The sequence below is a fragment of the Scleropages formosus genome, chromosome 17 (genome assembly GCF_900964775.1).
Source record: "Scleropages formosus chromosome 17, fSclFor1.1, whole genome shotgun sequence".
In the NCBI taxonomy this organism is placed as follows: domain Eukaryota; kingdom Metazoa; phylum Chordata; class Actinopteri; order Osteoglossiformes; family Osteoglossidae; genus Scleropages; species Scleropages formosus.
This window is the reverse complement of record NC_041822.1, coordinates 8,025,127-8,051,794: the sequence shown is the minus strand read 5'-3', so window position 1 is coordinate 8,051,794 and position 26,668 is coordinate 8,025,127. Positions and strand designations below refer to the sequence as shown.

The window sequence follows — 26,668 nt, the reverse complement described above, 5'->3', positions numbered from 1 at the left end:
CTTTTGTTTTACTAATCTCTTTGTAAAGCTGCGTTAAAACGTCATAGGTGAAGATTTATAATGGCGACTGGAATGTCACTGTAGAGGTTTAAAAGGTATGGAATATATGAATCTGTAACAATATTTTATTTTTGAGGTGTGACCAAAACAGAAACACCCTGTGGCTCCCCAGTATCCAAGTAAAACACAGGTGCCATAACACAAAGGTAAAACTGAGTAATCTACCTTGCCCACAGATGTTGCAGTCACAATGCTTTTAGTATTGTCTTCAGATAACTCGGCTGTTTTTTAGTTTCAGAATTTAATGCAATGCTGGGTCAGTAAGACTGTAATTTCACAGGCATGGCAAGTTATGCATTTATAAATGCATTCAATGTTTTTTTTTTTTTTTTAAATCTGTGAAACACTAGTAAACACTTAAAAACAAGTGAACAGTTGCAGCACTGTATGCCTTGGTTACTTAGCAGCAGGTAGTTTGCACAAAATGAAAACAAATCAAATAATTTCATTAATATGTGTTCTGAAAAAACACTGAATACTAGAGTTTTTCTCAAAGATATAAAATCAGGGTAAATCTCCTCTCCCACTGTCCCTGCAAGCTCAACGCAAGATTGCCTGGAGGAACTAAAAAATGACCGTAAGCTATATATCACACTCAGACATCATTCAAGTTATTATGGATGCATATATACAGTATCTCCTTCTATTGTATTCAGTACAACGAAGTAAGAGATATTTCTGCAGCGACTGTGGATATTCGTGAAAACAACATGTGGACACACTCAAATAGATATACTACATTCCTTAATTCCAACTTTCAGATGACTAAAATATCTGAAATTTTGAAAAAATGGAAATAATCCCCAGTGACAAAGCAAGGACAGAACTTTTGTCAAATAGTGGTTACCGAACTTATTTGTAAATCTTGAGTAAAGAAACGAGAAACAATAAAACGTCGTGCAAAAAAAAAAAAAAAAAAAATGTCCATAAAGCACAAATGCAAACATGTTGTGATGCTGAGTTATTATTACACATTTCTGAACCGCTTGTCCCATATGGGGTCACGGAGCCTAACCCGGCAACACAGGGCGTAAGGCTGGAGGGGGAGGCAGCCCAAGCTGGATTCGAACCCCAGACCCACCGGAGAGCAGGACCCGGTCCAACCCACCGCGCCACCACACCCCCCCTGAGTTATTATAAGTGATACCAATAAAAATTTTTAAGGTTTTGGTCGAGGGGGGTATGTGATACCCTCCGAATGCAGCAGCCATGGCCACTAGTATGTGTGTGACGTTAGAGTCTGTGGAGCTTAACCAGACTGGGGAGGAAGTGGCTAGTGTGTTTCCACCAGCATGAATGTAGCCCTCTGGTGATTGCTTCCCGCATTTGGCTCAGATCAACAAAGATGCTGAAGGATGCCTGCGCTGCAGCCATTGTTATTGACAGAGCCTCGAAGAACGTCCTGTCGCTACACATGATGGCAGCTGTGACGGGTTTTATTTTTTCATAGCGCCGTGAGACCGTTGATGGAATGTAGTTAAAACCTTAAAATCCATTAGTGGACAAGTACAACGATGAACCCAAAGAAACTCTCTCTGTGTGTGTGCGTGACACATGTTCAAGTCATCCATACTCAGCCAGCCAGTGTGCCAGCGCCTGCTCCCCTTCACTGGGTCATTTAGCTGGATGAGCTGTGTATCCCCCTTTGTGCATAAGCAGGAACACCTGCAGCTTCACAGGATGCTACTTACACACACACACAAACACACACACACACATCGACTGAAAGCGCTTGTCCCAAGTAGATACACTACTTACACTGGGTCACTCATCCATACATCAGTGGAACACACACACACACACACTGTCTGTCTGTCACTCACACACTATGGGGAACCTGAACAGCATGTCTTTGGACTGTGGGAGGAAACCAGAGCAGACACAGGAAGAATATGCAAACCCCACACAGACTGAGCGGGGATCGAACCCCTGTCCTCTCACACCACCCAGGTGCTGTGAGACAGCAGCGCTACTCGCCGTGCCGCCACTTCCTCATCATACTGAGCATCTCATCATGGCATCACACGAAACTGGGCCTTCAGGCTGCACTCACAAACACTCATCTCACATTATTCCAGTAAAAACAACGCAGCCGCCCGCACTTTGCTCACTGTCACACAGTATCGTCACATTCACTGTAAATTGTCCCTCACAGTACAGAAACAGAAGATCTGGTTTGCTCGGGGATGACAGCTGGAACTGGAGGGAAAATGTCACGGGCACCACGTGAGCAGACATTGTACACTGCTTCCACCTAGTGGTTAACACAGGAAGTGCTACTGCTTCACTTCCCCAGCGTTATATTCGTATTTATTCGTTTCACACGCGTTTTTTTCTCCAAAGCGACGTGCGTCGAACTGAACGAGATGACCTGGGGTACACACACACACATTTTCGGAACCGCTTCTCCCATACGGGGTCGCGGGAAACCAGAGCCTACCCGGCAACACAGGGCGTAAGGCCAGAGAGGGAGGGGACACACCCTGGACGGGACGCCAGTCCATCACAAGACACCCCAAACAGGACTCGAACCCCAGACCCACTGGAGAGCAGGACCCGGTCCAAGGCCTGGGATACAGCATAGCCTATATCTAATTAGTGTAATCTTTCAGTTTAAAGAGAGAGAGAGAGAGAGAGAGAGAGAGAGAGAGGGTGCATTCTAGGCAATAAGTACACTTGCTTTCGAGATAAGTAAAAATCTTTAACCACCTTGTGTGTTACATTTAAATGGAAACATTTGTGCGACATCCTTTGTGAGATGAAGATATATTTTCAAGGTGAATTTTTACATTCTATTTTACAAAGTAAATCGCTCATTACATAGTCATGGTTAATACAGTGTTGTTAATACGTATGTGTTTTATTATTTAAACTCTAAATCGGGTCCTTGGTTGCGGTCGTGCAGTGAGCGATAATTCCGACACAACTTCCGGGTCCGCACGTTACATTCCGCCTCATGACACCGAGGACCAATGAGGATACAGGGGTTTGGTGACGTCATATGCGCAGACCGGCGTTCGATTTTGTAAGGTGCGTTGAACGGCATAGAATCGCGTGGACTGATCGGTGTATTTCAGTGCAGAATGAAATCGTGCCGTTTTCGCACAACTCTAACTATTAGTATGAAAAAGTTTAAACGTGCTCTTCTTTCTGTTCAATAAGAGTGAGCCCGAATGAAGCAGACACCTTTAACCTTACTCGTCTTAATGAACTGACTGAGCGCAGTCACGTCATCATGTGCCGAGCTGGAATTAAATCCCCCTGTTCCTCTGTTTGCCGTCCTGGTGAGTAGTACTCGCAGTACACCATGTAAACTACTTCATTGTGAAGACTTGAGTTGTTGTCAAAGAGGTAATGTCCAACAAGAATGTGTGATGACCATTGCTGTTCTGGAATGATCCTCTAGGGTTTCAGAAGATGTACTGGCCCAGATATTACGTAACAGGGTAGCGTGAATATATTCTATTTGCCTAGGAATCTCAATCTGGCTGTAAGACCTTTTCTCTTTTACAGATCATCTGAAAGCACAAGTTTTGGTTTAGTATCTTCAGTCACATTTTGAAAAAGATCTCAATGTAAGTATATTTCAGTTTAACAATTGAATAATTTTATCAATAGCCACATTCGAAACATATATCATGGCATTAACATTAGTTACATCATTGTTTTTGCCAGTTGATGTGGAATTTCTGTTTTTAACTCCAGGATTGGTTCAAAGTACCACGTTTCTCTGCCCTTGGCTGCTGGAGCCATATTTATTGCCATTCCTTATAGCATCTCACTTCTTACCCAGTGGGTGTATGGATGGCCCAACTACCCAGGATATCGAAAGTATATAGAAGCCCTAAAACCCAGGTAAATCAATCAAAAATGCATATGTTACCATTCTGAATTGGCTAATTTGTTTTTTTGTTTTTTTTTTGCCTTTGTGCTCATTTCCAAATACTGTATGTAAAATTAGTATGTGTTGTCTCCCAATAGGCGGATCTACTATGTAACCCGAGCTGTGTTGGAAACTCTGAAATATCTGCAATACGGCAAACTGTACTTTCAGTGGAAATTGTGGTACAAGAATGTTGATAATCACAAACATTATGAGAAGGTAAACGTGGGCTCGTTATATAGGAAGACTGATTGTAGTTTTGGAGTTAATAACTTTCCCTCCAACATTAAATTATTGTTACCCTAAACAAACTAAAATGCATTACAGGTACACTAGGCATTAGTGTTTCCACAGTTTTCCGTTCATTTATGCATTTCTGTTTTCAAAAATTAGTTGCATTTACACAGTCTGTTATTATTTGGCAGTAAAACACCCAAACAGTATGAATGTGGCACTCAATTAATTCGGCATGTTGTTAAACTTGATTGTGACATAGTGTTTGGATTTATGAACAAAGCAGGCAACAGTTATATTTGTGGTACCAGTTGTGTTCACAATATGACAGTCCAGTGTATTTTATATTAAATTTGCTAAGGTATTTTTTTGGGGGGGGGTTGGTTGATATACAGTCATCTTTGTTGGTCTTACCCTTTGTGCACTTTATAATTTCTAATGCTACAGTATGTTTTATATTGTGGTTTTACCAAATGTTTGTTCTCCTTTCAATTAGGGCATCTCTTTTGGCCGCCATGGCAACAAACTGGATTTGTACTATTCTCCCAAAATGGACCGATCCAGCAATACCCTTTCATCTGTAGTTGTTTTTGTCTATGGAGGTGCATGGGGTTCAGGAGAAAGGTCCACATATTGTTTACTGGCCCTTCAGATGGCAAAGGAGCTCAATGCAACTGTGGTCTGCCCTGATTATTCCATCTATCCAAAGGTGTGGCATCACATAATTGTTTCCACATTATGTACGTGATCCAGCACAAGAATACATGTACATTTATTCATTCAGCAGATGTAACACTGTTGTTGCTGTAATCTGGACTCATCTGATTGATCACATTCCTCTTGCTCAATGCAATTCTACTTTAATTCAGAAGGATGAAGTCAAAACAATAAAATGAGATATCCAGTGAATTTCTCATACATAATAAAAATAAGATTTCTGTAATGTTTTTGGTGTTATTTGGACATTAGAATGAGCTGTAAATTCTTATGTTTTTTTTTCCTAGGGAAATGTTTTAAGTATGGTTCAAGATGTTGCTGACTGCCTGGTTTGGCTGAGAAACAATGGGCATATGTTCAATATTGACACAGTAAGTCATATGAACAGTGACATTTTAGTACAATGATTGGTTTTTTTTTTTTTTTCCCCCCCCCCTCATTACAGTATTTTTTCTGTAATGTATTTATGTTGACAGTGGCTGAATTGTACATATGGAATTTTCTGAAATTTTGTTCTTCAGTCTTTCCCTTTATTTGCTATCTTTCCTTTTATTTAGGGCAGTATTGTAATGATTGGCCATTCAGCAGGTGCTCATCTGTGTGCATTGACCACTCTCTTTCTGGTGGAGGGTGTTGATGAGCTGGCAATAGAGGCAGAAACACAGAAGGAAATTACCTGTTCCATCAAAGGGGTTATAGGTAAAGGCATCAATTGTATTACTGCAATACAATTTAAAATAACACATATCACCAGTTCAACTTAACTCAAAATGAATGTGTTTCTATGAATGTCTTCAAGGACTGAGTGGAGTGTATGATGTCGTGGACCATTACCAGCACGAAAAAATTCGAGGAATTGAGTATGTGTCCACAATGCACAGAGCCATGGGAGGAATGGATAAATTTGATATTTACTCACCTAGAACTTTCTTAGGGAAACTTAATGAGGGTGCTCTGAAAAGGTATGATGCATTTCTAATACTTTCTGTGATTGTGCCCAATTTGAAGACACAGTGTGACAAGATTGCTAAAAATGAATTAGACATGAGACCAGCAACCTTTGTTCTTGTGAATTTTGTAGACTTCCTCCTTTCGGCTTGCTCCACGGAACAGATGACATCGTTGTTCCTGTAGAGTCTTCAGTCCAGTTCTCTGAGGCTCTCACGTCCCTCTCTGCGAAGGTGTCCCTCTATTTGCTGCCCAAGATGAACCACACTGAGATTGTCACTGACCTTATGGCACCGGACAGGCACTTCTACCACATTGTATTTGGGTGTATCAAACAGGAGTTCCATAAATTCATAGCAAAGTGTTGACAAAATGGGCACTGATTCCATAATGCTGTAGTTTCTCTGCAGTTTTTTTTCTTTTTTTTTTCTTTTTTTACTATTCAGTTCATTTGAAGTGGCGCAGTGGCGCAGTGGGTTGGACCACAGTCCTGCTCTCCGGTGGGTCTGGGGTTCGAGTCCCGCTTGGGGTGCCTTGCGACGGACTGGCGTCCCGTCCTGGGTGTGTCCCCTCCCCCTCCAGCCTTGCGCCCTGTGTTGCCGGGTTAGGCTCCGGTTCCCCGTGACCCCGTATGGGACAAGCGGTTCTGAAAATGTGTGTGTGTGAGTTCATTTGAATTACAAGCAAAGTAAGTTTTAGGCATCCATTTACTATGGCTTTAGTAATTTTAATTATGCTATTTTATGCGGACATCTTTCCATTGTTTAATATTCCATTATAAAATAGTGTATGTTAAATTTTATTTGCTCATTTAAAATAATGATGTATTGCAGTGTAAACTTTACAAAGGACCAGTGTGCTAGTTGACCTGTTTTTCTTTATCTGTAACATTTCATGTTATTTAGGTTTTGTTAAGAAATTGAGAATAATCCTTATCATTGTTATTTTGGGGAAATAACTATTGGAGAATTACATCAAACTTGTCCAGTAGAACGTCCCTTTTACTCATTAAGATTAAGTAAATTGGAAATTTACTGAAACAGTATGAAGTCCAGAATATTTATGAATATACAGTAGAGCTTAAATATCAGATCATATTTGGGACTATTTAAATATTACAATAATTGTGATATCATTTTTACCGGATAGCATGTTCTGTAGAAAACGGTATATTGCTGTATGAGTTATGCGGAAGGCTCTGGAAAGTTAACCTAGGGTGAAACCCTGGTCATCACTATTTCCATTTCCGTTTGAAGAATCCTTACTTGTTTTGTGTAATTAGTCGAGCGCCTTGTTCATCTTTGTGGGCAGCGGTGCCAAGATGCACCTGGGATCAACCCCCTGGCCAGCCATAAATTACTCCTCTATGAATTTTTTTGGGGGGCTGATACCATATCTTCTAGTTTTCATACTTTATTGAAGTGTTTTTTTTTTTTTTTCTTTTGTTTTAAACCTGATTGGTTCATGAGCCCTGACTATGTAGTGGTCATGGGCCTCTCTAGACATAAATATCTGACCTGTTCATCACAGTACTGTACTTTGAAGCAGATGGTGACGTCCTATTGCAGACAGTATTCTGTGTGGCACTTTTGCTGAATTCTATCGATAGAAGTTTTAGTAGTTGCAAGAGTCCTTGCTATTCTTCTACAGTTGCAATTAAATGTATTTTATAATAATTAGTCTGACAACTATGATCTGTATGTGGTTTAATTCTCAGACTTTTTAAACTTTCTTATTTTTAATGAAAGTACATATTTAATCCGTGTTGAAATTAGTCTTAATGAATGTATCCCTGGAGAATGACTAACACTATACTTTTTACTGTTTCACACAATAAAGTGATGTGCCCAAAACTGGGAAAATGTTGTGTCCCGGGTGTTCTGTAATTCGCCTCAGTGTTAAGTCCTCCCACACTCTACTAGTGTGTATTTTGAATGAATTTGTGACCGATTCCCCACGAAGGACTGAGCCGGTTCGCCATGTGTCCCTAGCGTCCACCGCCTCAGGCCCCGTTTCCTGTACACACTGAGGACCACCGTGGCCCTGCGTGTTATTTTACCTTTACTCATTTTCTCGAAATTACACTCAGCGCTTGTGCGTAGCGAAAGAGCAGCGTGTAACTAACAGCATGCGTGCGGAGCACTTTTAACCACGACGGCGCTCCCGCTCTTCTGCGAAGTCGACGCTGGGGTCGCTATTTAAAATGGCCACCAGCAGGAGGAGCGCGAGCGGCGGCACGAGCGGCCGTCGCTTTGACAACACGGCACTATTTGTCACATATGGGTGAAGAGGCACCTGGAATCGTATTTACTTAAAAATGTGCCACTCGCTCCTCGAACCCGGGCTCTGATCCACTGGTAAGTCGATCCTGTGACAGTACGCGCAGATAACAGCGATGTTTCAGCCTTGGATATCGCGCGTTTGCACACGAAGGAGCGAGCGGAGGGACGTGCCGTGGTCGTGGGAATAACTAAGAAGCCAGTGCCAGTGCAGTGGGCACGGCAGTGCTGCAGTCGGTGTTTACAACAACACCGCAGTGTTAATTTTATAGTCAGTCGTAGTTAATGGCACTTAACCATGGCATGGTTATTGGGCTAATCGAATGTTAACAACAGGCGAGCCGAGCGGGTGTCCGGAACCGAACGGGGTTGCTCGGCGCTCCCTCCCTGGCTAAGGACACGTCTCCGCCGGGAAACGAGTGGCCGACAGTCGTATTTACGGAGAACGTGCCTCCGGCGCGTCCGCGAGCCTCACATTTGCACAGAGAAAGTGCTGGAGACCGCGGACACGGTGCAGGGAGACCGTAGGCTGCCGCTTCTCCGCTTCTGTTGATGGTGCGCCGTGTGCGTGAGGCGTCGTCGTGTTCCTGCACGTATACATATAATAATACCGCCGAGCTCTATTCCCAAACACCCCCGTTCCGTTATCACACGATTAAAAGTCTTTAGCGTGGATTCAGAGATTTAATTGGTAAACTGAAACTCCCACCTAAGCACCTTTTTCTGCGGTTATAATTTACCCCCGCCACTGACGAGCTATATGAAGCTAGTCCTGCTCCGCTGTGTCACAGCCAGGAGCTCCAGGCAGTTATCGTCGTTCTCCCGACAAACATGAAACAAACTTTCCTCAATAACGAGTCTTTTTATTTTTGTCATTTTACAGGGAATTTATGTGTAACTTACAGGTTAAGCACCTCGTTCAAGTCAAGGGCACAGCAGCGTGGCGTCCAAGTCGGGTGCCAATAGGTGCACCACGGAGTTGTTATTATTCGTAGTATTATAACACTGTTATTAACATTTGCCGTTTAAACAATTACTGATGGAGCAAAAATAAAACGCAGTACCAGTGAGAACTTGACTTTAGGAATGAACAAATGAAAAATTGATGTCAGATTTGTATTGTGTGAAACTGTGACCTTTTATTAACCTTAGTCGTGGATTTGTTTGGACGTGCATGATGAGGTAAACTGCTATATATATTAGTCTTGTTTTTGTATGTAGGGTTTTGCAGCCCCTAGAATCTAACAGTGACTCCTGAACACTGTCAGATGATTCATTGAAAAATGGCCATTTTTAGAATTTCATTTTACAGCTCACGATTTGAACTGAATCAAGCCAGCTTCTGAAATGCCCGCTCAGGGAAGCCGTTAACTCCTCGAGAAGATCAGGAGGAACTTTTTCCAAGGCAACGTATGACAGTAGGGTTGCATTTCAAGTTGTTGATTTGACTGACGCTTTTCTCCAAAGGAGCTTATAATGTTAAACTACTTTACAATTATTTCCCCGTTTGTACAGCTGGGTGATTTCACTGGAGCACTTAGGGTAAGTACCTTGCTCAAGGGTGCTATAGCTGGAGGTGAGATTCAAACCCACAACCTTTGGGTCCAAAGACAGCAGCTCTGACCATTATGGTGTATGGATGAGTGACCCAGTGTAAGCAGTGTATCTAGCAGTGTAAGTCACCTTGGTCAATAAGGTGTGTGGGCTCGTAACACTACATAGAGTTCATTGGGAGTTGCTTTGGAGAAAAGTGTCTGCTAAATAAATAAATGTAAATTTTGCTACCAGCTGTCTTGCAATTAGCCAGATGCTGTTCTTTACAGCATCTTACAATGACTATGACATATAATTAAGTTGAGCTGACTTACAGTGCTGATTACACAACTATAATCAATCACTTATCTGCGCACCAGAGCAATTTACCACTCTCTCTCATTAAAGGCAATTTAGAGTCACCAAGCACGGGGAGCGCATGCAGACTTCACACCGACCAAGCAGGGATTGAATCTATGTCCTCTCATGCCATCCAAGCGCTGTGAGACAGTGGCACTACCTGCTATCCCACAATGTCATGTTGAGCTACTTACTCCTTTATACAGGAGAGTAATGTTTATTGGAGTAATCCAGAGTAAGTACCTTGCTCAAGAGTTCTCCAGCAGGACCGGGATTCAAACCCAGCTCCTTTGATTGCAAAGTGAGACTTTAACATGTGCTACCATGACCTGCACAGTTAGATGAATGTGCCACAACCCACAGTGATGTAAATGTTAGAATGTTTTCTTTAGCTTAGTGAGGAGAAACTGCACGCACGCACACACGGTTTGGTGCCATCGGAATTGGCAGTGCCAGTCCCTGCAGATCGCTCTGGAATGTCGGCATTGTGTTCTGATTCTGCTGAGTGACATTGGTTTCTTTCACTCTGCAGGAGGTCGAATTAAACGTTTTCAGTATGCCGAACCCACAGCTGGTGAGAGACAACTTAGAGTGCCTATTTTTGGAATGTATATGTTGGTCTTGGGAACCTGGCAGAGAGCTAAGAGAAAGCTAGCTGTGAAAATGAAACCTGTTTGTCACCATGGTGATTAGTGGTTTGTTTATGTCTTTGTAAGCCTCTGTTTTTATTTTACTTGCTGTACAAACTGCCCCAATTTTTTCATGTGTGCAGAAATTTGGTAAATTTTTACAGTTTTTCTGTATATTTTTAAATATTTAACATATGTTTTTTTCTATTTGAATTAGGCCTTGGATATGTTTTTATAATCATTTTTTCATGCTGTTCCATTGGATGTATATGTACAGTGCTTTTCCCAGAGGGTAATGCTAGATAGCACAAAGCAATTAAAAATGACACTTGTTGTTTTTTTTTTTATTTACTTCAGTAAATTTCAGATTAATTACCCATATGTTACTTGTACATTTGCTAGATTGGGTGTTATGGCTTTAAAAAATTGTATTGCATGTAACATGGTCTTTTTTCATTTAGTATTACTTCAGTTATATTTTCTCACATACACATACTTTCTGAACCGCTTGTCCCATACGGGGTCGTGGGGAGCTGGAGCCTAACCCGGCAACACCTAGGACGGGACGCCAGTCCGTCACAAGGCACCCCAAGCGGGACTTGAACCCCAGACCCACCAGAGAGCAGGACCTGGTCCAACCCACTGCGCCACCGCACCCCCTTATATTTCCTCATTTGAAACAAATTAAACTGAATATAAAACCTGTGAAAGCAAGGAGCTTCACACTGATGATGAATTCAAGGGTAAATCAAAAATCATAACATAAAAATAAGGTCCAATTTAAATTAATTTTGCACTTTCCTGAAATCAGTGCAAATATATCTGCAAAACAACAGAGAAAGTAATTGCAGTTCTCTTTCATTTAATTGCCATAGCAAAGACTTAGGTTAATAAGTAAATGGCAAGACATACTTTTGTGGTTATCTTTGTAATTACCATTTTGGGTTGAACTTGTTCCATGGTGTTGCTTTATTCGGATTCCCCATAAACTTTTGCGGAAGGCTTGCTCTCAGGCATCTCGAAGAATTACACAAACTAGAGAGCCATTCTTGCCTTTATATCAAAAGTACTCAACATTCCTTCCACGCAAGTTTTGATGCTGGAACAGTTTCCTCACAAGGAAGCGAGGACCAAAGGTTATAAATTTGATGTAATGGATTCTTTTATGAAAATGAAACAAATTTGATGTACATGTTCTTTCCGTTGTTCCTGTTGCAAGTTTCAGATACATGGTATTCAAGATTGACTTGGATTAACATGTCAGGGCTGTAAAATGAAGAAGTGTTTTGATAGATTTTAATTGGTTGTTTTTATATGTGGCATTTCCTTACATGAAAAATTTCAATGCAAGTCACCACTGCAGAGGATGTGGAGGTTTCCAAAAATACGATACCTGCAGAACGCTTGCAGTCATTACCGAAATATTTTCTGCTAGGACTAAACACTCTTTTTTTTGTACATAGTGTATAGTTTTCCATGGCTTTTTAAAGTAAAAGATTATAAATGCTTTTGTTATGTTAATGCTTTATAAAAGTATTATTTACAGAATGATGCAGCCTGAAACTGAAGTTATAGACAATCTCAATTTGTTATGCATTCAGTTTGTTATGTTTGTATAACAAACATACACGTACATACAGTGACACACATTTATTATACATATAATTCACATATACGTTTTTACACATTTGTTGTAAATGATTCTAGTAGTGTGTTTCAGCTTTACCTTTATTTTATTTTACTTTTATTTCATTTACCTTTCAAACAAATCCAGCCAGAAGAAATGTTGGTAGTTCTCCGAGATGCATTATATACTATGTGTAGTTGCATACCTACTGTGGTCCGTATTGTACAATATACAGAAGCTGTTCTGATATAATGACTGTTGTCTTCATTTTTAAGAGATCAGATTAGTGACAAGTTGCGGTAGGTTAACAAACATCATTTACATTTATTTAAACATGTATTTGTTATATGCTTTTCTTCGAAGTGATAAGTCAGGGTACGCAAAAGCATATTCCACAACAAATGTTTCAGACACAGACATATCATTGTTAAAGGACATCTAATAAATTTGTAATAATTGTAACCTGAACATTGTAAGTGACTTTGGAGAAAAGCCTCAACTAAATGAATAAATGTAAAAGACACGAGAATGATCTTGTTTGTTGGTACCAGAATTTTACTGATTCACGTTACTCAAGTAGGTACCTACAGAAATGTCATTCATAGAGCAAATATGTAAACAACAGTACAGATGGTGAAGGAGTAATTTACAAAGGTCTCTGAACGTTCCACATGGATTGAAAATAAAGGGTTTTTGAGACTGTTCTTAAATGCTGGGAGGAATTCAGCAGTTTTGAGGGAGAAAGGGAATTTGGTTTTTACAATATCTGGGCTAAGACATAAATGGTGGGCCTTTCAATTCTGATTTTCTCTTCTAGTTTAGATAAACAGGAAGCCATAGGTGGCGGTGCCTGGCATTTTTTGCTAGGGTGTAGGGATTGTTTATGTTGGCAATTGTGTAATTTAATTTAATTTAACTTAATTTAATATGGGGGGGTTGCGGTGATGCAGCGGGTTTGGCCTGTGCCCGCTCTCTGGTGGGTCTGGGGTTCAAGTCCTACTTGGGGTGCCTTGCAACAGACTGGCGTCCCATCCTGGGTGTGTCCCCTCCCCCACCAGCCTTGCACCCTGTGTTGCTGGGTTAGGCTCCGGCTTGCCGCGACCCCGCTCGGGATAAGCGGTTTCAGTCAGTGTGTGTGTGTGTGTGTGTGTAATTTAATTTAATCTAGGTTAGGTTTGGTTAGGTTAGAAAATTACATTTATCCAAATGAACAGCTTCCATGCATATGCTTTGGATTGAGATTCATAAATCCCTTTGCAGTGTTTGCCTTTTGTTAAGAGCACTTGAAATTATTGTATTAGTACTTTTCTGATGTAAAAGCAAAGGAGCTGGAACAGTGACTTGGCATCCATGGAAGAGGGAGGAAGTATTTTTAGCTGGGCTCCTTCAGTTGTTAGCTTGACAGTTTCTTTCAAAGTGCTGCAGCATGTCTCTCTTTAGTGTCTATGTGCTTGTCTACACACTCTGCAAATGTGTCTCAGTAACTGAGTCACAGATTCGTTGAGTAGTCTTGTGACACTGTCATTGTTTGTTTAGCACATGCACTCTTTTCTAGAGTGACACATACAAAATATGTGCTCACTGGCTAGTTTATTCTGTAAACCTGCCCTTTTACACTTACACTTTACCTCTATCACAGTGAGTCATATGGCTGTGACTCAGCATCTAAAATATTCATACACGGTTAAGAGACCAACTTACTGTTCAACTGAGTGTTAGATTGGGCATGATGTGTGATCTAAGTGCTTTTGAACATGCTATAATTCATGACAGATGCACCAGTTCCAGTGTGTCAGACGCTGTCGCTCTTTTGTCATTTTCATGCATTAATACTCTGAAGAATTTCCAAAGAATGGTATTACATGCAAAGATGTTTAGTCAGCAGCAATCCTGGGGCCAAAAACACCTTGCTGATGATGAACATAAGAGGGAACTGCAAGACTCGTGCAGGTTAATAGGCAAGCTACAAGTACGAATATAACACCTCAGTAAAACAACTTCAGACTTTGAAGGGGCTGGGCTGCAGCAGCAGAAGACCATGCCAGGCTCCGCCCCCCCTCGGCTCAGAAAAAGCAGATGAGGCTTCAGTAGATACATGATCGAAAAACTAGAAGACTGTAGAGTGCAAAAGTGTTGCCTGTTCTGGTCTTTCTTAGTTTCTGCTGTGGCGTGGCAATAAGTCAAAACTTGGCATTCATCAAGAAATACTTCATGGGGACAGTGGTACAAGCTGGTGATGATGGTGAAATGTTGTGGGGAACGGGGTGCATTTGTCGCCAAAAAATCTGCAGCAATTGTGTGGCACAATACAGTCCGCATGGACCAAGATATATGCATATATGTTGAAAACAGTATGTGCTTCTGTATTCACTGCAAGTACATATACATTACATGGCCAAAAGTTTCTTACAGTTCAACAGGGGTGTGTGGATTCGAGCAAGTGAACACCATTCTTCTAGATTTTGTTGATGTTACAATTCATTTGATTTTCAGCTCAAGAGATCATCTCCTAAATAATCAAGCAATCATTTTTGTCAACAAAAGATACTTTGCTGTTTGCAGGATTTATTTCATATAGTTTTGAGGGATTAATTTCCTTAAAAATATGTGTGAATGTTTTAGGTGTTTTACTGAGTCAAAAACTGGATGTTATTTGTGCTTCTTAAAAACGTACACTCGTGTACATTCAATGTTAAACCTTCAATGTTAACGGCTTGTTTGTTTTTTGACGATTGCAGCAAATCGCATCAACGCTGCAACAGTGTTTTTCCATGTTAAAAAAACAACATTTAACTGAACTGCATTCCGTTCTTTTACAGCTAGTTGTGTGTCGGCCAGTTCAGCGGAGTTTAGGGAATCCAGAACCGAAAAGCTGAGAAGTTCATTCAAGTGTGCGGGGAAACTAAGCACCAGTTGCTTTTAGCGCTGCATTCATGTTGAAAAGAAGCGCTTTTCTAATTCCATCAAGTGAGAATAATTGGTTGTGAACAGCCAGCCCCTGAAGGGGATGCCGTTCCCGAGATGTGTGTTAGATTGTCTGAACGTTTCACTGTTACAGTAGCCTCTCTGAATGTACCCAAGCGTATACATGCCCTTGCCGCTTGCTTCGTGTTGGAGCTGTCAAAGTAGCAGGAACTTCATATTTGGGGATTTAAAACTGAAAGAGACTATTTTTCTGAACATTCCTGGATTCATATTCTAATATTTATTTATTTCTCTATTTACCTGTTTGTTTCTTTTTTGGCTGACACCCTGATCCATGACAAGAGGGGTGAAGAGTGCTTACAAGGTTAGAAGATAAGTCAGTTGATTACACTATGGGATGAGGTATTTTGTTGCAGCTAACACCATATCAACCTATAACACAAATAAAGCAATTGTTTTAACAGTTTAATATGTTCTTCATATAGTACCTTCTTGATGCGGCGACACAGCACACACAGCATACTGTCAACATAGGTAATTGAAGAAGGCAAAGAAAATTTTAAAAAATGAAGGCAGTTGCTAAAGAACTGTTCCAAAATAAGCCATCTGCCAAATTACAAATGGAAAACGAGAAACTTTCAGGCCAAGGAACTGGGAAACGAAACCTTCGGAGGGTCAAGTACCAGTGGCCTATGCTGCTCTCAATGACTTTCAGCCACGTTGCCTCATATATTATTGAATGTCATCCATGTATTATATGAATTGGTAAGGATTTTGAGGGATGTCCATTCTTATTCTTTAACATTATCTGCAGTTCCTTGACCTTTAATGGATGCATTTTCTCCCCTCAACTTGTTCTTTCACTCTTCTCTGTGACACTCTGTCAGGGCTGGCTTTGCCCCGAAGACGCCACACAATATGAACGTGGTAAAAAGGATCATGGGCCAGCCGAAGCAGGAGGAGAGCGGCCCCCAAGACAATGCTCTAGGCATGATGCACCTGCGCCGCCTCTCCTCTGAGCTGTGCCACCAGGCACGTCACATGACCCAAAAGGAACAGGAGGAGAAGCTCTACATGATGCTGCCTGTCTTCAACCGAGTGAGCATGGGGGGTCGGTGGTAGTCATCTTTTGAAAAGCCAGAAATTCACAGTGATTTCAGCAGTCTTGTCATTGAACTATACTTGACTTTTTGATACAGCAATATAGATATTGTCGGTCTTTGGTTTTTGATGGTATTTTATGATCGCAGTATTTCGTGGCCAACCAAGCACTGATGATTTCGTTCCTCCACCAGGTGTTTGGAAACACTCCTCCCATGTCGGTGACGGAGGGCTTCCCCGATCTCTTGCAGTTCACCACCCAGGTTTCACGACTGATTGTGACCGAGATCAGAAGAAGAGCATCTAACAAGTCGACAGGTTTCATTCATTGTGTTTTTAATGTTAGGGGGCGCGGTGGCGCACAAGGTTTGGCCGGGTCCTGCTCCGTGGTGGGTTTGGGGTTCGAGTCCTGCTTGGGGTGCCTTGCGACGCCTTGCGACGGACTGGCGTTCCCTCCTGGGTGTGTCCCCTCCCCCTTACGCCCTGTGTTGTCGGGTTAGGCTCCGGCTCACCGCGACTCCGCTTGGAACAAGTGGTTTCAGACTCTGTGTGTTTTTAATCTTTGTTTATGCAACATTTTGTTATATCTGTATGTGCAAAGTCAGAAATAAACAAGCAGGCAAAGGGAGCCATTTGCGCATTGGTGGACGTTTTTCTAAAATCTGATAAATTAATTGCAGATAAGCTGAGCACAGTTTACAAAGTGTTCCACAGTAATGAGTATCACCAGTGGTTTGGAGTTCCTCTGAATGTGAATATTGCTTGTCGGTGCCAAATGATTACTTTATTCTTATGTGCCCATGTCAGTTCTTCTCAGCTTTCAGACTAACCGTTTAATTCCGCATTCCCGGTAATCACCTAAGGGAATTAATTATCTCATCCAACACACACACAGCAGGCTACAGGCACACAGAATCTCTGCATCAAAGAGCTCCTTCCCAGGTGTCTTGCAAAGGATATGGTGAATGATTACATCTCTGATCCCCTGCCACAAAACGCTTGAGTTTATTATCAAGAAACCTGTCTTGAAATATTGTATAATCCATAAAATCAAAGCATATGAAATGTTTAAATTGCTCCATCTTTACTCACTAAATGCCCCTAAACGCATTTATTAAATTGATACCGCACCAGCAACGACACCAAAAAGTCTCTTTGAGTCTCTCCCCTGAGTGTTAAAAAAATCATTGGTTTCTATTTGGCTTGTTGTACGGACAGATGACCCTGGCATGACGCGGAATTGCGGGTGAAATGTATACGTGTTATCTGAAAAATAAGGACAGAAAGAGCGCCTGAGTGTGATGGTGTGTTCGGCTTCTGCAGAGGAAGCCAGCCGAGCGATCGCACACTTCCTCGAGGTGGAGCACAGCGAGGAGGCCAGTCGCGGATGGATGCTGCTTACGACCATCAACCTGCTGGCCTCATCCGGTCAGGTACGTTGGGGGGGGGCGTTTGGCCAAAACAATTACACTCATATGCAAATACTTTGCATTTAAATGCATCTGAATATATGTAATTATTTCTGGATGTGTTATGAATGTAAATATATTTTGGTACTTGCTCATTTTATGGGGGTGCGGTGGCGCAGTGGGTTGGACCACAGTCCTGCTGTCCGGTGGGTCTGGGGTTCGAGTCCCGCTGGGGGTACCTTGCGATGGACTGGCGTCCCGTCCTGGGTGTGTCCCCTCCCCCTCCGGCCTTACGCCCTGTGTTGCCGGGTAGGCTCCGGTTCCCCGTGACCCCATGTGGGACAAGCGGCTCTGAAGATGTGTGTACTTGCTCATTTTTCCAAAATTTATTGAATGTCTGTTAGTATTTGCTTTGTTTTTTGTTTCTGTTTCTTAACCAAAAGCATTGTCGAGGGAAGCTCGTCATCTTTTGCTGCCGCTTCATTATTCTCTTTCCTCTTCTGTCATAGAAAAAATTTTTTGTTCGGAGTAAAAGTGCTGCGGACCCTTTAATATCACTGCAGTGCCTGCTAAGGAAATAAATAATTTACACCCATCTGAATAAGAGTGTCAGCTAAAGGAATAATATAGTCAGTGTATACCAGATGGTTTCGTCTGTCACACAAAGAAGAACATCATATTAGGGTTTCTACCGTGGTTTCAGTCAGCAACAGTGCATGGATCATTTAGGGATTCCTTGGTTTGACTCGGTTCGGTTCTCTCAGTTTTCGTTGAAATGTGTTTGTCTGTTGTTTTCCTGGGAGTCAGTTCACATAAGTAGTTCATACCGCTATGTGCTCGTGCTCCCAGGCTCAGGAGCAGCATTCCTCCTCCCTCCCTTTACAGCCCCCGCCTGGGTCGCTTTCTCTGCTCCCGCGAAAATCCCGAAGAGGGCACAGCCGTGGCTCTTCAGCACAATATCTGTCCAATTAGTTATCTTTCTTGGTTTTATGTTGCACGCTTTCAAATCCCTTTGCAGCAAATCTCAAAGTAGGGCTGAAATTTTCCATTTATAAATGCTTGGTGAAGTAAAATTCACTTTAGAATTGGGCTGACTCTATGTTTTTTTGTATTCTGAATTTGAAACCTCCCTGTCTTCCTATACATTACATTTACTTAGCAGACACTTTTTTCCAAAGCAACTTCCAATGAACTCTATGTAGTGTAATCAGCCCACACACCTTATTCACTAAGGTGACTTACACTGCTAGATACACTACTTACACTGGGTCACTCATCCATACATCAGTGGAACACACACACACTCTCTGTCACTCACACACTATGGGGGAACCTGAACAGCATGTATTTGGATGGTGGGAGGAAACCAGAGCACCCACAGGAAACCCACACAGACACAGGGAGAACATGCAAACTCCACACAGACTGAGAGGCGATCGAATCCACGTCCTCTCACACCACCCTGGCGCTGTGAGACAGCAGCGCTACTCGCTGTGCCACCGTGCCACCCACACTGTTGTAATTTGTTTATTTGTGTGCAGAGACCCAGTCTTTAGATAACGAAAGGCTTGTGCTTGGCAGCTACGCTCCTAATGACGTCACCCAAGCAGAGCCCTTTTATTACGTTACAAAGAGGTTCTGGATCTTGGTTTCAGACTTAATTCATCTTTAGAGACATCTTTTTTCCCCCTTTTTTTTAAATTTCAGAGCTAGTTAGTGACAGTATGAAAATTAAGGGCTTTTCGGTGTCTGGTTCTGGTTTATGTTGCTACCAGAAAATAAACATGTACATCTGGGGGTGTAGCCGTGAGACCCCTCTGCCCAGTGGGATATGCGGGACACCTCGGCCGCCCTGCTGCCAAAGTGCCGTTGTCTTTTGGTTTATTCATGACTGGTAACCCTTGGCAGGGCTCTCGCTATGAGGAGGAGGGTTCTGCAAGAATCCAAAATTTGTGGGATGTACATCGCTTTGGAGAAAAGCATCTGTTAAATGAATAAGTGTAAATATAAATGTAAAAACAGTTTGTAAGAGCTGGTCATTCCGATCCTAATACGTAGCTTTGGATGAATGAACAAATCCATGAATAGATAAAGGTTATGGATAATAATGTAAGTTTCTGCGAGGCTCATCTTTCAGGTATATTATAATCCAGCTTTGACATAACTGCTGGTAACTAATAGCAAACACATACACATTTTCAGAACCGCTTGTCCCATAGGGGGTCGCAGGGAACCGGAGTCTAACCTGGCAACTCAGGGCATAAAGCCGGAGGGGGAGGGGACACACCCGGGACGGGACGCCAGTCCGTCCCAAGGCACCCTAAGCGGGACTCGAACCCCAGACCCACCGGAGAGCAGGACTGTGGTCCAACCCACTGCACCACTGCACCCCCCATTAATAGCAAACATTTTTCTCATAATTTTATGCAGTTATGTGCAGAACGCGCTTGCCTTTTGTTGCATCATCGGTGGTGAATCAGTGCCTTGCTTTCGTGTTAATATAGCGCTCTACAGTGAGTGCTGCAGTTTGTTTCTACTGTTCTCGGTGTAGATAAATATGTGCATGGTGTTTTTTTGGTCTGCTGGGAGTGACAGAAATATCACTTTTGGCTTTTCAGAAAGGGATGCAGGCGCGGTGCTTAAGCGCTTGACGCGAGCGATGCGAGAGACGTGATTCATGTGCATGAATTACCATAGAGCTACTTCTATTTCCGTACCCCGGACCAGTAAAGTGCGATGAGCTGGTCTGACACCGTGTACAGCGCAGCTCATCTGGGCTCCGGTTGTGATTCCTCTCAGCAGAGCTGTCAGAGGAGCTCTGAACAAAGCAGCTCTACGTGTGGGCTGTTCCGCTCGCTCGCAGCCGAAAGCAAAATCACCAAATGATGTCTGTAACGCCAGGACTTTGAGTGAAAGTGTACATTGGCCTTCTCTTAGAAACCAAAAGTGTGACTCTTTGTGCTGCAGCTCATGTGTGTTGATTGTTCTTCAGAAAACGGTGGACTGCATGACGGCTATGTCGGTGCCCTCCACCCTGGTGAAGTGTCTCTACCTGTTCTTCGACTTGCCGCGCTTGGCCGAGGATGCCGAGCTGCCCCTGACTGAGCGCCGTGCCCTCCTGCAGGAGGTTTTTGTGCAGGTGAGATGGAGATGCTCACGCACCGACGTGGCTGAACCAGTTGGACAGTCCTGCCTTCTGTCCCTCCAACGCGCTTTCATGTGCAGTACCAGTACCGGTCAAAAGCTGGACTGCACATTGCAGGAAACGAGTTTTTCGCAAGATATCGTTTACAGATTTGAGCAGGGAATGAGCTCCTCTCCAGCTCTTCTACAGCAATTCCACGAGATATAGGGCACTTGTGGTTGCCTTGCTTTCACTGTTCTCTTCATTTGGCCCCGTGTATGTTTTGATTACGTTGCCCACGCTCCCCACATTTTGAAGGGCGCTACATACACGTATATGATGAGGGTATTTCCACGAGCCACGTGCAGCTTAAAGTATCACACCTCATTACCACAACCTCTTAGTGGCAGGAGGCAGAATCATATATTATTGGAGGAAAACATACATTTTACCAGAACAGTACTGTAGAGTCACGTACATCTTCTCAAGTCACTTGATTCAGTCTCACATTTTCCAGGCTTGCGCTGGCTCTGTAGCCAGACTTTGAATCTATTTATATGAGGAATTTTTGGCTTGATGGAGACTAACATAATCTCTCTTAGTCAGCATGGGTTCGAACAGACGAACGGCTTTCTTGGACACCAGGCATGCTGCTTGCTCGCTGTTGGCCAGGTTGTTCAGTCAGTCACAGGACGTGGGCTTCAACTGCCTGTCCTTCTGGCAGATCCTGATCAAGCTGTGCAGCTTTGCTTCACCTGCTGAGGAGCTGGCCCAGAAGGACGATCTCCAGCTGCTCTTCAGTGCCATCACCTCCTGGTGTCCGCCCCACAACCTGCCTTGGCGGCGGAGTGCCCGTGAGGTGCTTGCAACCATCTCCTACCATGGTCTGACTGCCAACGTCATCAAGTACATCCACGGTGTGTGTCATTGGGTGGCTTTTGCCCACATCCCGTTTTTTTGTACTCCCACTATAATTTATGATGTATAAATTATTGACAGCCTAGCTGTAAATTGTCAGACATGTGACAGTAACATATGGAAAGGTACTGAATTACTGAAGATGCACTGAGGCTTGATAAGCATCACTCTGTTCCACACACATTTACATTTATTCACTTAGCAGATGCTTTTCTCCAAAGCGATTTACAATGGATACTATGTAGCGTTATCAGCCCACACACCTTATTCACCATGGTGACTTATACTGCTAGATACACTACTTACAATGGGTCACTCATCCATACGTCAGTGGAACACACATACACACACACACACACACACACACACACTAAGGGGGAACCTGAACAGGATGTCTTTGGACTGTGGGAGGAAACCAGAGCACCCGGAGGATACCCACACAGACATGGGGAGAACACACATGCGCACACGCACACACCGCTTGTCCCAAGCAGGGTTGCGGCAAGCTGGAACATAGCCCGGCAGCACAGGGTGCAGGGCTGGAGGGGGAGGAGACACACCCAGGACGGGACTTCAGTCCATCACAAAGCACCCCAAGCGGTGCTCGAACCCCAGACCCACCAGAGAGCAGACACAGGCCAAACCCACTGCACCACCACACCCCCTCCAAGTCTGTTCCAGAACCTGATTATTAAGCAGTTAGATTTTTGAATCACCTTTTATGTGTAATGTTAGCAGGTTGGATTTGGACCACTCCTAAGTTTTTCTCTTGTAACTGCCTTGGGGGTTTTGTTTCCTGTTCTTCTGCCTTCTGGCTTTTTTCTTTTTTCTTTTTAAATGTGCTGTATGTCTTTGTTATTACTCATGCTAATTGCTGCATGTCTCTCTAAGCTTTTGTATTCGTATTATTCTGTTAGACACCCTAAGGCAATGCGTTTGGAACAGCACTATACAAAAGTACATTGAAATCGAAACTGAATTGCAAAGCTTTGGAGTGCCAAGGTTTTGATGCTCTAATGTGATGTAAGCCCTACATATTTTTATTACTTTAATGATCATTAGAGATAAAACAATATGTCTTTTTCGCACTTAGACATTTAATTGTGTTCCTTTTTCACTGGTGATTAGGGTGAAGTTGATGGTAGGAAACATTTTACTATAGCGTGCATCATTGTCAAATGTAATTTGCATGTGATCACTTAATGTTTCATTTTTAAATGTAATATGAAGTCGATTTTCCCTTCAGAGAAAGAATGTTTGGCCACGTGCATTCAGAATATGCAGCAGTCAGATGACCTGTCACCCCTGGAGGTTGTGGAGATGCTTGCAGGCCTGTGCTGCTTCCTGAAGGACTCCAGTGCCAAATCCCAAACACTATTGGATGACTTTCGCTTGTGCCAAGGTTACTCCTTTCTCTGTGATCTGATGCTCAGGTATGGTCCACTGCGGAAACAGTGGGACTTCTTCCTTGTTCAGACATAGACATATTTGGCTTTTTGGCCCTTTAGCCCTTCTTCCTTTGGCCCTGGTATAGTACATGTTTATAACAGCTGAAGATCTGTGTTGTTAACCCAGTAGTAGTTTTATTAATGTTCTTTGGTGTGCAAAGGACATAAGCTTCCTTTAAGCCTGTGTTTATTAGGGTTTGGTCTATGCATTCCAGGTTAGAGCAGAACGATTCCAGAGATGCTCTGAATGACCTGGTCAACTTGGTTACCTCCCTGACAACCTATGGAGTGAGTGAACTAAAGATGTCCGGAATCACCACTGCAGCTCCTTTCCTTCTCCCAGGATTTGTGGTTCCCCAGCCCTCCGGAGTTGGTTGGTTCCTCCAAATTTATAATATTTAGCGGCTGCCTTCCTTTTTACTATCTTTGCAAGAAAAAAAATGGTACCTTTTTCAGTCTGCAATGTCTTCTGTGTGGTTCTTCAGATACGTCCGAGCAAAAGAGCCAGTATATGTAAATGCCGACAACACCACCAGAAATGAAATACTGAAATAAGAGATGCAAAATTTCAAGAAGAAATTTATACTTCACTGAATTGATTGTAGGGGGGTGCGGTGGCGCAGTGGGTTGGACCGGGTCCTGCTCTCCAGTGGGTCTGGGGTTCGAATCCCGCTTGGGGTGCCTTGCGACGGACTGGCGTCCCGTCCTGGGTGTGTCCCCTCCCCCTCCGGCCTTACGCCCTGTATTGCCGGGTTAGGCTCCGGTTCCCTGCAACCCCGTATGGGACGAGCGGTTCAGAAAATCTGTGTGTGTGTTTGAATTGATTGTTCCCACCATTTTTTTCGTATTTGCCTTTAATATAGAATTGCCCTAAACAATACTTTTTTATTGTTTTTAATTTATGCCTAAATCATGTCAGTAGGTGCCACAATGGTTAGGGCTGCTGCCTTACACTCAGAGGACATAGGTTCGCGTCCTTGCATGTCAAGGATCCAGGTTGAAATCTCGCTCATGCTGTAGTACCCTTGAGCAAGGTGCTTGTCCTGAATTGAACAGTAAATATTACCCAGCTATTTGAATGGGTTAGTCAATGTAAGTAGCTTAATATTGTTAGTTGTAATATTAAATAAGTAAAATTTTAAAAAATATCTTTTCCCTTCTATTCTGTGCAAATGAACATGTGCTATAATTGAGCCATATGTTTGGTAATGTGACCCGATTCAAATCATTTTGGAATTTCTGTTTTCGACAGCCTGTCTCCTTTGTTGCTCCCAGGTCACACAGTGAGGAATGTCCAGGCCTTTTCTGTTCTTCAGAACGTCTTCCTGAAGGCTAAAACCAGTCACCTTGCTCTTATTATTTTGGATGCCGTAGCTTCAGTTTACATGGCTGATAACGCCAACTACTTCATCCTAGAAACTCAGCACACATTGTCCATGATAAGTGAGAAGATCTCCAGGATTCCAGAGGTACAGCCCAAGTACTTTGAGCTGCTGGAGTTTGTGGTCTTCAATCTGAACTATGTCCCTTGCAAGGAGCTGTTTGGCCTGAGTGTAATGCTCAAGGCCAGCAGCTCCTACCAGTGCAGCATCATGATCATGAATACCCTGCTGAGGTTCAGCCGGCATCACCCAGTCTTCGGTGATGTCTTCCGGGAGGTGGGCCTCCTGGAGGTCATGGTCAACCTGCTGCACAAGTATGTTGCGTTCATGAAAGAGCCCATGCAGGTCCAAAGTGAGCAGGGTAAGTAGGAGTTATATCGGTGTACAGTGACCTGTGTTCCTGGTATTTTCCGAGGTTGATATCAGTCAAGCTATTTGTACAGCAACAGATTTAAATTTGAGAAAGATTAAAATTTCTTTCACTTCATTTGTAGTTGTTAATGCTTAAGGTAGCAGGTTGTTGAACAACTGAATAACTTTAAAAACTCGTTATTTTAGAATAATGAGAATAGAATGGAAAGAAAAGTCTTCTGTAGTCCTCTGAGTATCTGTAGGATTGTCTTTGATTTGATTTAAAAATATTTATGAACATTCTTCAGTTTTCTAGTATTCCTAAAAGTAGTCTGGCATAACTCAAAAGGCTGGATTAAGTTTTCTTTCGCTCGTTAATTGGTTTTCTTTGTCAGTCGACCTGAAGAGCAGCCGTGGGTCTGAAGAGCAGAAAGAGCTGGCCTTTCTGGTGATGGAGACTCTTGCTGTGCTCCTGCAGGGGTCCAACACCAATGCAGGTGTGTGTACCATCGTTCGTTTTATTTACTTTGTTGTGACCCTGGAGTCCCAGTGTAGACTAAATCAAATGTGAACTGACCCAGGAAATCCCATCCCTTCAGTACCTATGTCTGAGTTGAAGACATCATCTGTTACATTTACTTATTTAGCTGAAGCTCTTCTCCAAAGCAACCTCCAATGAACTCTATGTAGTGTTATCAGCCCACACACCTTATTCACCACGGTGACTTACACTGCTAGATACACTACTTACACTGGGTCATTCATCCATACATCAGTGGAACACACACACTCTCTCTCTGTGTCACTCACACACTATGGGGGAACCTGAACAGCATGTCTTCGGACTGTGGGAGGAAACCAGAGCACCCGGAGGAAACCCACGCAGACACGGACGGAACATGCAAACTCCGCACAGACTGAGCGGGGATCGAACCCACATCCTCTCGCACCACCCAGGCGCTGTGAGACAGCAGGGCTGCTCACTTGCAGTCCTCTTTTATTGTGATAGTCTTCGAAGACATGTATTTCTTCACGAGATGAACGATTCTTTAGGACTGAGGTCCTGCCAACATTCACCGCTGCGGTGTGGTTCCAATATCGGAACAGTGGCCAAAAGCAGTTTGACTGCTTCTTGTGTTCTCCCTCCTACACTTTGTGTTGGACTGCTGCCAGACTGGCAGGACTTCCTTCCCTTTGGGAAAGAGAAGTCAAACACAGCACTTCTCCAGGGATCGGTCAGATATAATAGCTGCGTTCACGCTGTCACAACTAGTCCTGCAGCTCCCGCAGTACTCAACAGGATGTTTGATGTTCTGTGGTGAAGAGTGCCTTCTGCCGCACCTCTGACTGTGCGCTGTTTTCTCAGCTTACGAACACGACTGACCATAACTCAGCATGTTTGTACATTTTTTCTACAATGTCACAATCAGTAAAGGGTTAATGATACAGGCATGGGGGTGCGGTGGCGCAGTGGGTTGGACTACAGTCCTGCTTTCCAGTGGGTCTGGGGTTCGAGTCCCGCTTGGGGTGCCTTGCGACGGACTGGCGTCCCGTCCTGGTTGTGTCCCCTCCCCCTCCGGCCTTACGCCCTGTGTTACCGGGTTAAGCTCCATGACCCCGTATGGGACAAGCAGTTCAGAAAGTGTGTGTGTGTGTGATACAGGCATCTGAAAATTTACCAGGAGGTTCGGTTCTCTAAAAACCTTCAATTTAGAGACGACGAACTAAAAATATACATTT

At 43.1% G+C, this 26,668-nt stretch overlaps 2 protein-coding genes across 7 annotated transcripts in view; both read left to right on the top strand.

Moving 5' to 3' along the window:
* Positions 1-3,022: 3,022 nt before the first annotated feature.
* On the top strand, positions 3,023-6,306 carry LOC108938508 (probable isoprenylcysteine alpha-carbonyl methylesterase ICMEL2). Its single transcript, XM_018759091.2, has 9 exons — positions 3,023-3,344; positions 3,574-3,635; positions 3,766-3,915; positions 4,042-4,162; positions 4,674-4,886; positions 5,182-5,265; positions 5,452-5,593; positions 5,694-5,856; positions 5,976-6,306. Coding segments are annotated over exons 2-9 (1,110 nt in total). The 5' UTR covers positions 3,023-3,344; positions 3,574-3,633; the 3' UTR covers positions 6,211-6,306.
* Positions 6,307-8,028: 1,722 nt separating this feature from the next.
* The window catches only part of wdfy3 (WD repeat and FYVE domain containing 3), a 54,924-nt gene continuing 36,284 nt past the window's right edge, over positions 8,029-26,668 (top strand). For 4 of the 6 annotated variants that reach the window (XM_029259343.1, XM_029259340.1, XM_029259339.1 and 1 more), the window contains exons 1-10: positions 15,607-15,960; positions 16,083-16,293; positions 16,491-16,614; positions 17,620-17,729; positions 20,698-20,844; positions 21,554-21,746; positions 22,994-23,180; positions 23,411-23,568; positions 24,471-24,938; positions 25,324-25,425. In XM_029259343.1, coding sequence (XP_029115176.1) covers positions 15,935-15,960; positions 16,083-16,293; positions 16,491-16,614; positions 17,620-17,729; positions 20,698-20,844; positions 21,554-21,746; positions 22,994-23,180; positions 23,411-23,568; positions 24,471-24,938; positions 25,324-25,425 — 1,726 coding nt within the window. In that variant the 5' untranslated portion in view covers positions 15,607-15,934. Of the gene's footprint in view, positions 8,200-15,537; positions 15,560-15,606; positions 15,961-16,082; positions 16,294-16,490; positions 16,615-17,619; positions 17,730-20,697; positions 20,845-21,553; positions 21,747-22,993; positions 23,181-23,410; positions 23,569-24,470; positions 24,939-25,323; positions 25,426-26,668 lie in introns of those variants that run through there. The other 2 variants (XM_029259341.1, XM_029259342.1) reach the window with 2 other exon arrangements.